This window comes from Rhizophagus irregularis, chromosome 10 (genome assembly GCF_026210795.1).
Source record: "Rhizophagus irregularis chromosome 10, complete sequence".
NCBI classification, from domain to species: Eukaryota; Fungi; Glomeromycota; class Glomeromycetes; order Glomerales; family Glomeraceae; genus Rhizophagus; species Rhizophagus irregularis.
Window position 1 is genome coordinate 5,132,786 of NC_089438.1, and position 14,683 is coordinate 5,147,468.

Consider the following 14,683-nt stretch of genomic DNA (forward strand, 5'->3'; position numbering starts at 1 on the left):
ATGGCGAGTGGGATGATTGAATTAACCGAATAGTTACAGTATACGTTGATATCGGTCACATGATTTACTGATCTCCATATTATTGTTTTTTTTTTAAATAACGGTCATTGAATTTATATATTTATTTTTTATTAAATTATTTTGTTCTGTTATTATTTTTTTTTTATAAAACTACTTTGTAAGTTGAATTTAAGGAAAATTTTTTTTTTTTGAATTGGGAATGCTATTAATGTTCCCTTTTCTTTTTTTCTTTAGGTACACCTCTTGGACGTTAACTGTACTTTGGAATTGTAAATATACTGGGAGTGGGAATTAATTTTTTATTGGGAATATTACTAATGCCCTTTTCTATGTTTCTTTAGATACGCCTCGCAGAAGTCAAACTTCAGACTGGGACTTATGGATTGGGAATGGAAATTGATTTTTTTTTTGAATTGGGAACGCTATTAACGTTCCCTTTTCTTTTTTTTTCTTTAGATATACCTCTTGGACGTGAACTTCAACTTCTTGGATACTGGTACTTTGAAATTGTATGTTGAATGGGAAGGGAGAATTTTTTTTTAATTGGGAACGTTACTGATGTTCCTTTTCATTTTTTTCTCTAGAAATGACTCCTGGATTTGGAATTTTGGGAATTGTAAGTAGGGATGAGTTTAACGAAGTTTTTATCTTGGTTTTGAATATTACTATTACTGATGTTCTTTTTATTTGTTTGTAGAACAGCCATGGCTTCTCAAAGTAATGTGAGAGGGGGATATTATAATTTTTTAATATAAGATCGTTTAATAATGTTCATTTCAATTTTTATTAATTTCGGCATTATCTTTATGGGTTGGATCAGGGTGTGATCTATGTTGTGGTACATATTCTTGTCAATTAATAATGGAAAGTAAATAAAAAATATTTACATTTATAAGTTTATCCAATTTTAACAAAATTTGTTAGAAAAATATGAAATTTATTTCTGTGCACTATTTCATGTAATTTGATGATATCTACATGTATTAACCTAATTATTATTAAGAAACAAAAGAAACAATCTGAATAATGCTCAAAAATTAGGACAAAGGAGTTTAGCAAGGTTATGTTCTTGCTTTTACTTTAAAACTCAGCAGACTCCCTCCTAGTTCTACGTTCTAGTGGATTGGTTACATTAACCCAACGGAATGTTACCATTTGTCTTACATTCGGAATATTTGAATTAACATTCTAAAGGTTAAAATGTTGTATATTAATTTAAATAATTTAAATAATAATTATCTAATGATAAAATTAATTAAATTATCACCTGATAAGAATCCGTGCTTAACTCTAATGCATCAACGGGAATGGCATTCTCAACTGAATTGCCAGAATTAATATTAGATGCTGGTTGAACAAGCGTTCCAGTTGCTGTATTATTAAGCTGTGAACTTGAAAATTCCAATTCATTATTAATTTCATTCTGTAAAATGAAATTACTGTTATAGTTTCTTGAATAAACTGGTTCTGAGAAACCTTCATGATTTATAAATCCACTACGTAAGTCCTCCTCAAAAGTATTGAACCCCTGTGGCGATATTTCATAGTTTTCACAAAAGGTTAAAAGATTCCACATGTAGAAGCATGTGGTGCCATAGTTTTACTTCATCTGTATTAAGCTTGACCCACGAAATCTGAAAATATAAAGTAAATAAGTAAATTATTATATTAAATAAATTTAACAAGATATTTCATTAAAAAAATATACTTTGATTTTTGGTAATGCTGGAATAATACTAGCACCAGTTGCAAACTTCATAACATTTTTAAGCTCTTCTTCATCCATTGATCTTAATAATTCTTTAAATTCTTCATACAATAGTCGATATTGTGGTTTATCATGTGATCGTGCTTGTTGTTCAATGTATTCAGAATCGAATTGATCAATTACGATATCATATGTAATTTTATAGTATAATTCACGAACTATATTATGATATTTGTAATTTTTTAATTTCTAAAAAGAGGAGTTTAATTAATTGTAATTAATCATAACTAAAAATATTAATTTAAATATTAGACTTACGTTGATGATATTAAATTTGTTGAATCCTAGTTTGAAATCATCAAGAGCATTTTTCCTAATTGTAATGACTTCGTATTTAGCTACATAAGAAGCAGCTTCATTATTATTTAAAGTTTTGATATGATCAATCTAATATTAAATATTAAATAATAATTAAAAAATTATTTTTATTAATAAATCGTCATATGTTCTAAAAAAAATTATAAAATTAGGTTATAAATTAATTATACTTACATTAATATCACGGTTATTCACCCAAGAATGTAACAAATCATTAAAATTAGACTTCTTTTTCTTTAATTGACGAACCAATTTATAGGAAATAGGATTACATTCTTTCAAAATCTTTTCGTGTTCAATTTTTTCATCGATCAAATATTGGATATCAACCATTGGGGCCATTGTCCATAATGTAAAATGGTCCAAAATAAAAGTATACCGAGTGTATGGCATTCTGGTGAATTATCAATTAATCCATCTGTAAAGTACAGCTGACAATATTTAGCCCATTCAATTAACGACTCTACAATAGTATTTTCATTAATAAAAATGATTGTTATATTATTATCAGTATAATATTGATCTTGTAATTTATATTTAAAATGTTTCATTAAATCTTGGAGAGAGCCATTGGTGGTTCAATTATTTCTTCTTCAGTTAAAGAAATGGTTGAAAAATTATCTGATGAATTATCAGATGACTCAGATAATTCACATAGATTATCAATAACGGGTTTGATATAAACTTTAGATTTGCTCGTCGACGCTCTATTAAAATTAAATTAAATAAAAATCAATACTCCGTATATAAAACTTTAGAATTTAAATCATCAGTGAAACTTAGCTATCTTATAATAATTACCTTTTGATATAATTAAGATCTTTAATACTGTCTGGTTCAAAAGGCATTTCTTCAAGATCAAGAAAAACTTAAAGTTATAACTAAGGTGCTAATTTCAAATTGTCAGATAATCGATGAAAAAATTTCTAATGCTTGTTAAATATTACAAAAATTTTCATCAATATTGAATCATATTTAATGAATAAAACATTGCTAAGAAATAATAGTTTCAAAAATCCATGGTAAGACAAATTTCTTGATTCATTTAAATAAGAAACAAGCAATATAATTCCCAGTTGTACTCATGATTAGTTTGTTAATTCAAAAAAATACAAAGTATTTAAATTGATTAATTTATAAAGCAAAGAATAAAAAAAGAGGAGAATATAAGTTATGAGAGTTATGATAAATTCACAAAGTTTCTTATTTGTTGTTGGCAAGCAACCTAGCTACATAATATAAGATTATTGGAAAAGAAAAAAGAAAAGAAAAAAATAACTAAGCTATTGGGAAATTAAAAGGATAATATTATTCATATATAGATTATACGTTGCTTTCAGTAATCCTTCTCAGATTATAATAATTTCTTTTTTCTTCATTCTCGAGTCTCGGTCTAACCCTGCGCTCAAACGCAGGCAGCTCTTGAATTTGCGAAACTTTACGTTTTTGAAATGGAGCATATGAGAGCCTGCAAATTTTCGCCTTAATTCCCTCATCACTGTCAAAAGTTACTCTATCATTGAAAGTCACTCTATCTTTGAAATCCTCAGGTGAGCGAAATGGTCGTTTATGCATCAAATCCTCTGGTGAATCTTTTATTGATGTACCAAAGATATCTGTTATGATATTTGGACATGTGAAGTTTGCGTTGACGGACAATAATTCAAAATCAAATTGGGAGGCGAACAGCCTACCAAAGTGTTGATGAAAATTGTCTCTGCAAACAACAAGAATATTATCAGGAATAGAAGAACCGAAGGAGTAGGTCGAGTCAGGATCAATCGCTTTTGTCGTGAATATTATAGTAATAATCTGTTCCTTCTTAATCTCTTCAGAATCACAGTTCTTTAAGGTAGCTAAATTTTTTCTATGCTCACCTATGATATCAGCTAATTTCAACGGAATCTGAAAATCTTTTCCCCATATCCACTTATATTGTAAACATAAAATATACCCACAATCATCATCATCTGCACTTACATATCTAACAAATGAATCCCCAAATTTAGCTGAAGCAGCATTTTTAAATATAATGTCTTCCTTCCAGCTGTAAGGTACTTTGGTATGTTTGCAGCGTAAACCTTCATATGTAATCGGAAACTTGTGCTCCAGGTACGCAACACCTTTTAGATTTCTAAGTTTGAATTTTAGTGACAAAGTTTTCTCGTTTCCAAATGCACCAGGATAAATTTCATTAAGTTTCGCAGCCGTCTTTCCTGATGCAAGAAGATTAACTTTAAACATCTCAAAATGTGCAACGAAGGTTTCCCAATGTTGCCATTCCATACTACGTGGATTTGGAATGATTGCTCCTGAAAGAATAACATCAGCAAGATTAAGTGTTATGTTGTATATATAAATGAAATATATTGGCATAGCAATTAAAAGTTTTCCATCTTCATCTTCCAGGATTATGTGTTTATCTCTTTCTAGTTCCCCATAAGTTAGTGAATTTACATCATCTTTCAACACTTTATCTGTCCTTTCGATAGAATCACTTTTCAAACAATTTTTAAGCAAAGCAAGGGCAAGATCTTTATGTTTTTTAACAAATGTCGTTATATTGTAGCTGAGCAATAAAAAAAAATGTGATTAATACAAGCGACTGAAAGGATTAATAATTGACGATTATTTTTATTAACATACCTCATGTCTAACCTTGACGCAATTTTGATGAAGAAACCGGATGGATTCCAGGTATGTTTCTTAAACAAGTCTTCCTTCAAAATTTCATCAAGAATATATTCGATTGCACGTGGGAGACCACGGGCATCATCTAGAATTTTAATAAATGATCGATCAAGAGTCCACCAGTAATTTGTTTCATTCTCTTTAACTGCGAAATCATTTACAATTTCTATACAAGCACCCATTGAGAGAAGAGGACAATTAATATAGTTGAAACTAAAGCCTGAGTTGAAACTAAAGCCTGTTGGTCCCTTCAACTTGACAACATCCTGTAATGCTGTTCCAGATAGAAATGTTTGGATAAAATTTCTATTATTCCTCATATATTGGGCCAACGTGTATAATAACTCCTTGGTAAATCCCTTTATGTTTTCACTTGAAGACTGATCCTCTCTGATCCAACATTTTTCATAATTGAACATTTCTTGAATTTCATCAATATGGAGAAAGATAAATAGAGTTTGATTATCATTTAAATGACGAGACATACGAATGCTCTTAATTACATTGCGAAGGTTTACGGTTGACTCAAATTTCCTAAGAGATTCTGTGTTATCCACTTTGAAATAGCGGTAAATATTTTGACGGAAATCATTAAAATCCATTTGATACGATTGATCATAAACAAAGAATTTAAAAGCAATACGTAAAGCAATTGCAGAATCAGCAGTCAACTTGAAGTCATATCTATTCAGCCTTACTTCTTTTCCAAAATCAAGGTAAATTGATAAAAAATCAGGATCGGGAACAGGCCGTTGAGAGCGTGGATCTACTAAAACATCTTTTGGATTGTTTTTTAAATGGTTAAACAATTCAAATCCATAGCGAGTTTTACCTAGTTTACAATTAGTATTAATTTGATGAATTACAAACATTAAATGTCAATAAAAGCTTTACATATAAAAATGACCTACCAATACCAGGAGCTCCACAACAGACAAGAAATTGAAGGGTTGATTTTACAAAAGACTGTGTCGTATAAAAAGATTGTTCAAAATTTTTGGAGATTGACATTATTGCTGATTCCATATTTCGTTCCTTTAGAGGTATACTACTAGAGAAACCAGGTGATTTGTTACTTGATCTAGCAACGTTTTTTAATATCTTTTTCATGATCAAAGTTAAAGATTCTATGATAAATTTTAAGAAGCAAAAACAAAATTATTATTTGATATGAAAAAAAAGGTATCAAGTTGGGAGACACTTACCAGCGGCGAGCAGTTGTACGATGACGTGAATGTTCCCCTGGTTAAGTTCTTTATCTTTAAAATATTCATTAAACTTGTGGGTAGGTTTCAAAAACTTGGCACCAACAACTTTATTATTTTCATCTTTAAATTCTTTAAGCTTGTATTCATCGCTTTCAGCGACGTCAACCTTCCAAAGATTTATAGAGTCAGCATCGATTCCTAACTTATTTTTTTTCCTATCCAAAATAAGGACCTTGAGGTCTGAAATCTTTAAATTATCAATTTCGACTTTAATACGACCAAACTCGGTAACATTAGCAACGTTAATCACAAAAGCATCATCAAAAGAAGTATCTTCCAAGAGTAAACAATTTAGTGACGCCGCCATTTTGTAAATAATTCTGTAAAGATGACAAAATGAATTTTTAGAGAAGAAATATTTTTTAGAGAGAAAGTTTTGAGAAAGTTAGGATATATATATATACTTAAAATTCATCATGAGTAATAATACTTGATCAGGCTTATAATCACGATCAGTAAAAAACCTATGCGATGTCATGAGTATTCATCATGAGTATTTATTAAAAAACGGGAATTTGACTAAGTATGAGAAATGTAATGATTTATTAGGGTGAGACGTCGTTATTTTACTATAATCAGATAAAATTTATTAAACTTTTTTATAATAATTTATTATGAAATAAAACTCAAGACTCTAAAAGTTTCTTGCGAATATTGTGTACATTTTTCAACTTTCTTTTGGTTGAAAACTGTTCTTAAGAACCATCTCAAAGTAATTGATTTGATATATTTGCTTAAAAGAAAATTTAAACTAATAAAGCACCAAATTAAAGTTTTACATGATAAAGAGAAATATTTGAACGTAACTTTGTTCTTAAACCATCTATAGATTTGTCATAAAAATTTGAAGGTAAACCCATGTTTTCATCGTGTGGTGAAACATTTTAAAATGTGTCAATTGTAATATGATGTTATTATAATAGACAAAATGCCAAAAAAAAAATTCAATCACGTAAAGCAAACCAAGTTTCCATAAATATACGACAGCAAAAAAAGACAATTAGTAATATTAATCAAATGCTTATACAGATGAATGATGATGAATTGCAGCTAATTTATCAAAATATCACACAACTAAATGACAATGAGAAGGATATTAATGATGACAAGGTGGAGACTAATAACAAAAAGCTGGCAACTAATATATGTCGTTAAAATTAACTAAGAAAATTAAAGATTTATCAGACAACCAATTAAAATCTGCAGTACATTTATTTAATATTATGTGATATTTAAAAGGACTAAATAAGGGTAATTTACTTTCACCTTTTTTACAAAATAAAGCTTTGAACTTTGTAAATTCTTCTCTTTACAAAGTTGGTCAAGATTCAGGCTCATTAATTCTAAATAATCAAAAACTCCAAAAGCAAATAACCTGATTAGAGCATTCTAATTCTAAAAAAAACACAGCACAAAAATCTTTATCAACTAATTCTCAAAGCTTAAAGCAAGTATACAAGCAATTACTATGAAAAACAAATGTCAATTATACTGCAACACATTTTATCAATATAGCTACATAAGTATCACAAATTGGTAAAATGTTATTTTGAAATACTGCTCAAGCTGTACAAGTAATCTTAGGTTTTTAACCAGAGAAAGTTCATCATTGCCAATTTCATATAAATCTATTATTCGATGAAATAAAGAAATCAGTAAAATTCATGTTAATCAGATTTTTGATCAAAATAATCTTTCAGAATTTTTTACTTTTGAAGTAATGCTAGATGAGTCAACATGAGGTGAGCATAAGATATTTGTGCTATGTATTATATTCTGAAACTCAAAAAATAATAAGCCAGATTTTCAAGTATTGGAAATAAAAGATTTACTGATTTGTACAGGAAAATCAGTTACTCAAACAATATATAATATTTTTGACTATTTTAAAATAAATTCACAACAATGCTTTATACACTACCCTCCCAAAAGTATCTGGCTAACCAATAAAGATCATATTTTATTAATAATAATTAACATTTAGTTGGCCATCCATTATTTTAATGTATGCTTCAATTTGGCGTGGCATGCTCTCAATTAAATTAATGTAAGTTTTGGATGGAATTCTTTCTCATCTTCTTTTAGCTATTAATCCAGTCGTATTCTAAAATTTCCAAAAAGTACTGTTACAGACATGATTGTTCGATACAAAAATTTTAATACTGATAGCTTCATGTCCTTTCCAAAAGCCAGTAATTTGCCCACATTCATTCAATTCACTAGTTTTTCCCATTTTAATAGTAGTTGAATGGCACAGTAACAAAAAAAAAAGCAAAGTTCAGCGTTGACAAAATTAAGGCATTATTATTTTTTATTGCCAAATCTGGTACAAGTATCATAACACAATAAAAATACATTTATTTTAATCGTTAGAACTGATGGAATTGTTTTTTTAAAAATAAAATAATACTTTATATATTCAATCTTGAGAAAATCAAGTTGAGCTTGGCCGGATACTTTTAGGAAGGTAGTGTATGTATTCCTGATAATACAAACTATATAAGTGGAAAAACTGGAGGTGCAATTTCTGTATTTAATAAGTTGAGTGGTGCTAACTTATTTCAAATTCCTTGTGAACTTCATGTTGCACATATTATAATAAATAACTTTGAAGAAGTTAGTTCCTTAATATTAGTGGATTTTTACAGAAAAAACTTGCGGCAAATATTTTACATTTAATTTGGAAAATTCATGATGGTTATAATAGAACAGATAAAAACAAGCCAATAGGAATTCAATCAGATTATATTCGCAGACTTTATGATAAATGATTTGGGTATAAATTGACAAAATATTAACAGCCTATTCAATTAAAATTGCTTTACAAATTAATATGTACTGAACAATATTTAGAATAAAGGGATACAGTCAACTCCCTCTATAGTCACTCCCGTTATAGTCACATTCTACTATATAGTCACACCAGTTGAATGTTCAAAACACTTTATTATTAAAATTTATCCTATATAGTCACAATCTATCTATAGTCACTATCACACCTATCCTCAAAAATCTTATATTAAAAAAAACCGTTTATAATCACAGTTATATAAAGAATATATTAAATAACTTGGCATCTAATAATCATACAAAGATGTATCATAGCTTGTTAGAATCGTCTCACTGAGATGAATCGAATGGTGGTAGTTTTATCCTTTTCCTTTGCTAGTGTTTACGGTCAGACCATCCATTGCCTCTTACGAGACTAATCTCGGGTCTGTGTCCTATCATCTTCAATGGGCAACCATTATACTGAGTACTTAATTCCTCAGGTAACAGCACCACTATAGAAGACATCTCCCATCGGGCCATTTTAGGCTGATCTGAAGCTAGGTACACGCCGCCTACTCATCCTATACCCATTGCACGATACTGATATTCAATTTATTTTACGACCTTTAGAGAGCATCTACTTTCATGGAGGACTTTTGACAGGTAACATCAACCATCTAGTACCCTTCCATACCACCATTTAAGGTACTAAGTCTCACTCACAGGCCACTACAGCCCGCAATTACCTAGCACCGATAGTACAGTTGTTTACCCCAAGTGGTATACTTTGTAATGACCATTCAGACAGGAAGTAGCAGGCTTCTGTCCAGGATCACCCCTTATGGTGGGTATCAACCACCAGGGATCACCAACCAGGACCCAAGAAGTGGGGAATCGAACCCCATAACCATGCTACCTGTTCTGTGCACGAACACCTTGGTTGGCTTAAAACCTAACAGAAGGTCTAACTACCACTAAGACATTACACTCTCAGTTTTACCATCTAGGACGACCATCTAGCCATTACTGACCCCAAGTGGTATCGTGGAGTGACCACCCGGACAGGAAGTCCCCCCCAAGGTATAGTAGTGACCTCAAGGACAGGACTGCGCATATGCCAATGGCCTCATAGGAAACGTTAGAAGGACACCATGACCCTTAGTTGAAATGTGCGGCCTAACCGTACACACTAATTCACCATGATGCAGTCCAACTACACTAATCCCTGTACCTTCACGCTATTGGTTGTAGCGTTCGCAGTAAAATTCTTTTTATTTCCGTGGTCATGGGAATCGAACCTGCGACCTCACCATACTCAGGCTTAATGAGGGTTTCAGTGACTAACCACCGAGATAGGGTGACCAACCCTAGTTTTATCCTTTTCCTTTGCAAACAGTCTTAAGACTTTATCTTTTATTTATATTTAAACATCGAAAATGTGGTCGAACAATATTACAAAAATAAGAAAATAAACTAATAAAAAATAAAAAGAATAGCTTCACGACTCATACAAGTAAAGAAATCTAAACTAAAATAAATTTAAGCAAAGAAAAACTAAACTATTACAGAATCGCATACCCCAACTTTACCCGAAGGCCAGTGTGAGTCAACTATCCAACATCCAAAAATCCAGTCCGTTACCAGAAAGAGATCCTAAGAGGTTGAACTGTTAAGCGGCGCAGAAAATCCAGGTGCGAGATCCATGATCCACCCCGAATTATAGAAGAGGATATCCAAGAAATCCAGGAATCCTGAGAAACTGTCGCCAAAAAGGAGTTATGATGATGAGGAGAAATAGTAGAGGTGGTAGATATAGAAGGGCCACGTAATTTGGAAGCAGCCGAGATATCCTGCGACTCTTCCCAAGCATGAAAAAGAACATTCCGACATAGCCAAATTTCACCATATAATTCGACTTGGAAGTCATTAAGAAGGGGAGAAATAGTCTTGTATATAACAGAGAGAGAGAAGTGTTGATTCAAAAATGTCGTTAAATGTGCAGGCAACAATCCTCGAGTAAGCCAAAGACAGGATAAAGAAGGAGCTTCATAGTTCCAACATTCCAAAGCAAAAAATTCAGTTTGAAAAGAAATATCCAAAGATTTCAAGGATAGAAAGGAAGATAAACAAGAATCTCTAAATTTAATGACTTCAGACCGGTGTGTTAAACAAGGATTTAATTCTGGTAAAATATAAGGACAAGTCCAAAGATGATTCAAATCTTCTGGAGCAGAATTACACTGCGGACAAAGCCAGTCAGGAGAGTATAAGTAAGGTTTGCGTTGTTGAAGAGTAGTTAAGGTAGGCAACATATCCAAAAGGAGTTTGATACGGAAGATCCAGAATTCCGGACGACCATTCTTATGCGAAGCAAAACCTTTAATTTGTGAAAGGCAAAAATATATACCAGCCCAATCAAAAAGTGAAGGAGAACCAAGAGCAGTAAAACGTGCCAATGAACAGAAAGATAAAAGAGCACGAGCGTCTGCTATAGAGCGAAGAAAGTGACGAATATTCATGTCAACAGGTAAAGAATTAAAAGTTAACAAGCATGGAGCATGACAAAATGCCAAAGGCGAAACAGAAGGTTGTATAGATGAATGAGCATCTTTTGCCAAAGAATCCGCTTGTACATTATAGATGTCATCGCCATGAGCAGGGACTTTAATCAAATCGACTTGGAGGTTACGATCCATGATAAGTTGTCGAATAGAAAACCAAAGAAGATGATTAGGTTCTCGAAGCAACTTCAGTGAGAAAGGAACATCAACAAAACGTGTCCATAGTGAAATTAACTGACTACAATCAGTATAGATAGAAATTGAAGAGTCACGGGAGAGGCGGTCAATCCTAATAAAACAGCATAAATTTCAGAACGTAAAGCTGAAGGGAAACAAGAGGGAAGATGCATGGATGAAGATTCAAGGATAAATCCATCATCATCGAGAGCAATCCAAGCAAAAGCCATGGAAGAGGATAAAGAATCTTTGGCAGGACGGAAAGAGCCATCGGTATACAAAGATTGCACAGAAGACGGCAAAACATCATCTTCTAAACTGTCCTTAACAGAAGGAGAAAGGGTGAAAGAAGCGGTTGAGGGCGGGTTCATCAAATGAACAAGGGCCAAGGACGTGGCATAACTCCATGAAGTAGAAAGAGTAATGGGAAGGTAGGCCGCAAAAACTTTGGCATTTCTAGTAGGGTAGCCCACAGTTTCCGACAGGGTGACATTGAAAAAACACTTTTCGCTATTACAGCGTTGTTTGATAGCAGATTTCTTGGATAAGGCAGGAATGTTAAGAGCACAACCAGGACAAGGGTTATAGGATCGTTCATCGGCCGAGGGAGATACAGGAAGCCAATGCGACATAATAGCCGAGTTTTGTTTCTTGTAGGTGATACACACACGACCAACAGATAAAGTTTGAGTAGCAGAGTCAAGATTAATAGCCCATTGAGGATAAAAAGAATAATCTTTAACAGTATGATCTAATAAACAAGGAGAAGCTAAAGTAAAAGAAGAATTAATAAAATATGAAGATAAAAGTAAAGTAGAAGAAGAAGAAGAGAGAAAATTATTATTGATAAAAGTAAACCAATTAGGAATCCGTCCTTTACGACCAACGATGCCAAGATAACGAAGGTCAGGCCAATTCATAAGATAACGTCCACAAGGAGAAACCAACTGAGCAAGCACAAATATATTCAGGTTTTTCCAAATTTTCCAACTCGATTGAAAAATGGAATGAGGTAGAATAGATCGGAGTGGCAGAGCAGGTTGTAGATCATGCCTCGGAGGCCGGAAGGAAAGAGACCACGTGATGTTCAAACGCGAAGAAAACAATAACGAATTAAACAAAGTGTGCGTTCGCAAAGAAACGATTTGTGACCATGGTTCTAAGTCGATAGTAGTCGGGCAACTTTCAGCACCCAAATATCCTTGAAGATAGGAGATAGCATAAAGGGCAAAATTTTTGAAATCAGGATGAGTGAAAATTTTTTGCCAAGATGCAATATGGGAAGAAAGAAAGCGATAAAAGGCATTTTGAATAGAAAAAGGAAGTTTGAGGAATAACAAAGGTAACGGGGTAGTCGCAGCTAGACCAGCTTTTCTTCGATGTACCGAAAACATAGGCTTGACAATTGTTTGAATAGTACTTTCAGAGAAAAGGGTAGTTTGAAGACGAAATTCCAATCGCGGAAGAAGGACAGCATTATAAAGATAGGCCACATGCTGTGCTAATAATTTCTTCGGTTCCAGGAGAGCTGCCATATCTTTAACCATGGAGCGCACTTGTCTGAGAACAAAAGCAGAAGAGGCAGATAAAGAAAACCAAACTCCTAAAAAACGAAATGAAGTTTTAACAGATAAAGAAGAAAGGGAAAGGGAAGGAATGGGAACTAAAGGAGAAGGGGAAAGATCAAAAATAATCTTCGAGGAGGGGAAGAGGATGAAAGAAGAACATATTTCGCTGAATTAGCTTGAACATTATTTAAAGTATAAAATTCAGCAGTAATAGAAAGACGGTCTTCTATGCCAGATTTTGAAGAAGCAATGAGTGTAGAATCATCCATAAACGTTAAATGTGAAACCGGTAAAGAATGTTGTTCAAATTCAAGTGGAGAATAATTTAAAAGGGCTGAAGATTTTAAAATAAAAGGATCTCGTGCTTGTTGATTCAAAACAGTAAGTAAAGGATCCAAATAAATAACCCAAAGAAGAGGGGAAATGATTTCTCCTTGATCGATACCAACACGTACTCTGTAAGCAGCTGTATCGCCATGACAAGTAATTATCTTATTATTTCGTCGTGTAAAAAGATTTAAAATAAATCGCACTAAAAGTGCAGGAATATGTAATCTATCTAAAGCTAATTTAAGCATATTTAAATCCATAGAATCAAAAGCTTTAGAGATATCTTGAGAAACGATCCATAGTTCCTGATCATCAGCAGAGTCATGTTTATGTTGATGAATAATCGCATCAAGCATTTTGATAGGGACATCAGTAGAACCACCAGGTAGACCAGCAAAGTTTCCTCCTTGAAGAATTTTACCATCAGCAAGGATATTAGAAAGACGATTCGTGACGACCTTAATGACACATTTCTGAATTGTTTCCAAAAGGGTAATTGGTCGAGTGTTCTTAAGTTGAGCATCAAATTCGTGAGGTTTAGGAATAGGATAAACCACAGCTTCTCGCCAGTCAGCAGGGATATCACCGCGGGAAAGGCAGGTATTGGCAAGTAAAAGAGAGAAATCCAAGGCTGCACCGGACAGATGTTTAATCATCTCATAAGAAATTTTTGAAGGGCCGGAAGCTTTGTTATTTGGCATGGAGGAAATCACAGCAGACCATTCTTGTAGGGAAATAAGTGCCAAAACAGGATCATACAATGAAGCAGACACATTAGTAAGAGGAGTGTAAGCTTGTTGCCAGCGGGCGGGAAATGAAGTGATGCAAGAGTAGTGGACCAACGGAGGAGAAACAATTGATTGAAAATGAGAAATAGCAGCTTGTTTAATATCCGAAGGATCCGTAAATAAAGTAGGAGTTGAGTCCAGGACAACCAGGACACGGTCAAGAACAATCGAACGTTTTTCTACTGATAAGGCAGAATCTATAAATGAGCCGAGTGAAGTCGAAAAATGTTCGTCACGTAGTGCAGTATAGTATTCCACTGAGTCCGTAAGGTGTTGGGCGAATTTAGTAGACAAAAAGGCAGAAACTAAATTCTTCTGTGATCGTAAAAACGATTTAAATACAGATGCAGGGGTTGTGGAATAGGTAGGAACTGAATAATCAGGAAGTAAGGAAGCTAGGTTCTCAAGATGGGAAGGCAAG

General features: G+C 32.8%; 3 protein-coding genes across 3 annotated transcripts; all 3 read right to left on the reverse strand.

Annotated features, from left to right (window-relative positions):
* Positions 1 to 1,101: 1,101 nt before the first annotated feature.
* Positions 1,102 to 2,500, reverse strand: OCT59_002527 (uncharacterized protein; the record flags this gene model as incomplete). Its single annotated transcript, XM_025330940.2, has 6 exons — positions 1,102 to 1,209; positions 1,289 to 1,549; positions 1,626 to 1,655; positions 1,730 to 1,978; positions 2,048 to 2,176; positions 2,282 to 2,500. The coding sequence occupies 6 exons, from the start codon at positions 2,498 to 2,500 to the stop codon at positions 1,102 to 1,104; spliced, it is 996 nt and encodes a 331-aa protein (XP_025165627.1).
* A 157-nt stretch (positions 2,501 to 2,657) lies between these two features.
* OCT59_002528 (uncharacterized protein) lies at positions 2,658 to 2,955 on the reverse strand (the record flags this gene model as incomplete). The annotated part of the gene is made up of 2 exons (XM_066144578.1): positions 2,658 to 2,814; positions 2,909 to 2,955. 2 exons carry the CDS (start codon positions 2,953 to 2,955, stop codon positions 2,658 to 2,660), a joined length of 204 nt encoding a protein of 67 aa, XP_065995731.1.
* A 475-nt stretch (positions 2,956 to 3,430) lies between these two features.
* Positions 3,431 to 6,373, reverse strand: OCT59_002529 (uncharacterized protein; the record flags this gene model as incomplete). Its single annotated transcript, XM_066144579.1, has 4 exons — positions 3,431 to 4,676; positions 4,754 to 5,630; positions 5,710 to 5,925; positions 6,004 to 6,373. 4 exons carry the CDS (start codon positions 6,371 to 6,373, stop codon positions 3,431 to 3,433), a joined length of 2,709 nt encoding a protein of 902 aa, XP_065995732.1.
* Between the last annotated feature and the right edge of the window lie 8,310 nt (positions 6,374 to 14,683).